Raw genomic sequence first — 2,390 nt, 5'->3', positions numbered from 1 at the left:
TTTCTAATAAAAGAGCAGTGCAGAAAAAGATCTGGCAGAGTTGATCCCAGACAGTGTTTGACGGCGGCTTTCCGCGTCTGTTTTCAGCTCTCCTCTTCTGCAGAAAAGTCATTTGTGTCTCTGGTTGATTCTTTGCAGGTTAGGAAATAAAATAAACCTAACAGATTTAAACCAAGCAAATCCAAATTAAATTCAGATTAAATACAGATTAAATCCAGGTCAGGTTGTCATGAGCTGACTGTCTGCTGAAGCTGAGAGGAAGAGGAGGAAGAGGAGGAGCTGATCTGTTCCTGATCTCTAAAGAGACTCAAACTTCCTCCTTCAGTTCAGTTCAACTCTCCAACATTAACTCTGCTCAACATGGACTATTATGGTCTGTCTCTGCTCATCATCTCTCTGCTAACAGGTCAGATTCAGTCTAAATGCTTTAATCTACTGAAATGTTCATGAAAACTTTTGTAACTGAACAGATTTTTCTTCCTGCAGGTGTCAGATGTGATCAACCGACTCCCTGGTACAGTGAAGTGTTCAATTTAGTCGACAGCTTTGTTCCTCTGAGCTACACTTTATCCAAACCAGCAGCTGTTAATGATTATTTCTTCTGGTACCGACAATATCCTGGAAAACCTCCAGACTTCCTGATCTCTCACACAGCAAAGGGAGGAGAATTATCTCAGCCGCTTCCTGGTTTTTCTATTAGAGTGAATGAAAATCAAACCCAGATGGATCTGCTGATCTCCTCTGCTGCAGTGACAGACTCTGCTGTGTACTACTGCGTTGTGAGGCCCACAGTGACAGGAAACACCAGAACCCTGTACAAAAACCTGCAGTACTCCACAGCAGCCACTAGAGGCCCTCACTCCCTGTTAAACCACTAAAACCTGCAGTACTCCACAGCAGCCACTAGAGGGCCTCACTGCCTGTTAAACTACAAAAATTAGGACTTTATAAAAAGTCCTGTTTGTTAACTGACAGACAAATATTAGAATAAAGACCCCAGACCCCAGACAGGACTCCTACCTGGACTCTGGCAGTCACACCTGACTGCAGCTTACCAACATGCTGACAATATTTTTGTAGTTTATCATGAGTTAATTGCTGGAAGAACAGAGTCTCTCTCCAGGGAAATATCAAACAGCCAACATTTAAACCATGAGGCTGTTTGTGAACAAGCAGCAGATCACTTTTTAAATGATGACGAAGGCCATATGCTGAGCTGAGGATGCTGCCTGGACCCCATGAAGAGATGCAGAGACTGTAGATCTTTGGGAAACTCTGGACTGGCTTTGTTTCCTCCAGATTGTGCTCCGGTCTGTAAAATGGGCTTGTGTTTAATAAAAATGTTCTTTTTATTCATCTTAGCCTTCCTGTAGGTTTTTCACTTCCACATCTCACAGAGGGATGTTACAGACAAATCCATATCCACTCTTTGTAAGAATCTAGTTGACCTAAAATTAAACAAATTAGTATGACGTTTTGCCCTTAATAGTTCTGATAAGTTAGAAAATGGGAAAAAATCATGTTCAGCAGCAATAAGTTAGAAAATGTTAAGGATTGGATAATCTGCCAATTTAGCACGTAAGTGTGTGTTCAAGTGTGTGTGTGTGTGTGTGTGTGTGTGTGTGTGTGTGTGTGTGTGTGTGTGTGTGTGTGTGTGTGTGTGTGTGTGTTTGTGTGTGTGTGTGTGTGTGAGCTGGTTTAGCTATCATTATGAGGACTTAATCTTGACAAACGACTAACATTGTGTGGACATTTATAGCTGTGAGGACATTTTGCCATGTCCACTCAATAAAAACACAATTTTTGAGTTAGGCGTTGGGAATAAGGTGGGAATTAAATGGCTCAGGGGAAATATCAAGATTAGTTATAGAAATTAATGGGAGTGTGTGTTTGTGTGTGAGGGCGGAGTTCAACAAAGGCGGTGCTTCCTCAGGGCAGCATGCACACTGGAGCCGCTGCTGGCTATGAAGAGAACAATAGTCAGACTGAATGTTGAACATCAGCTGCTTCCTCCTGCTGATTTAAACCTTGGTGGACAGATGGAACATTGGCTGTGGATTATTCTGGCTGCTCTTTTCTCTGGTAAGATACAAAGATCAACATGTTTCCTCTACATGGAGTAGAAGTCTTTAAAGCTGCTGATTGTTCTCCTTTAATCAATCATCTTTATTGATCCATCTCTTCCTCTGCATGTTCTGTTCTTCCTCAGAGTGTAAAGGAGACTCAGTGAAGCAGACAGAAGGAGAAGTTGTTGCTGCTGCAGGAGAATCACTGACTCTGAGATGTACCTATGAAACAAATTCCTTTGCAAATCCATATCTGTTCTGGTATAAACAAGAAGAAAATAAACTCCCAATCCATATACTGACACGTGTTAAAGGAACAGGCGT

General features: G+C 41.9%; 1 gene segment (V, D, J or C); it reads left to right on the top strand.

Moving 5' to 3' along the window:
- The first annotated feature begins 263 nt into the window (after positions 1-263).
- Positions 264-1,356, top strand: LOC114145768 (T cell receptor alpha variable 3-like). The segment is given in 2 exon segments: positions 264-406; positions 487-1,356. Coding segments are annotated over 2 exon segments (438 nt in total).
- Positions 1,357-2,390: the final 1,034 nt, after the last annotated feature.

The sequence above is a fragment of the Xiphophorus couchianus genome, chromosome 6 (assembly GCF_001444195.1).
Source record: "Xiphophorus couchianus chromosome 6, X_couchianus-1.0, whole genome shotgun sequence".
Lineage (NCBI taxonomy): Eukaryota > Metazoa > Chordata > Actinopteri > Cyprinodontiformes > Poeciliidae > Xiphophorus > Xiphophorus couchianus.
The sequence above is the reverse complement of the archived record's forward strand: the minus strand, read 5'-3'. Positions and strand labels throughout refer to the sequence as shown.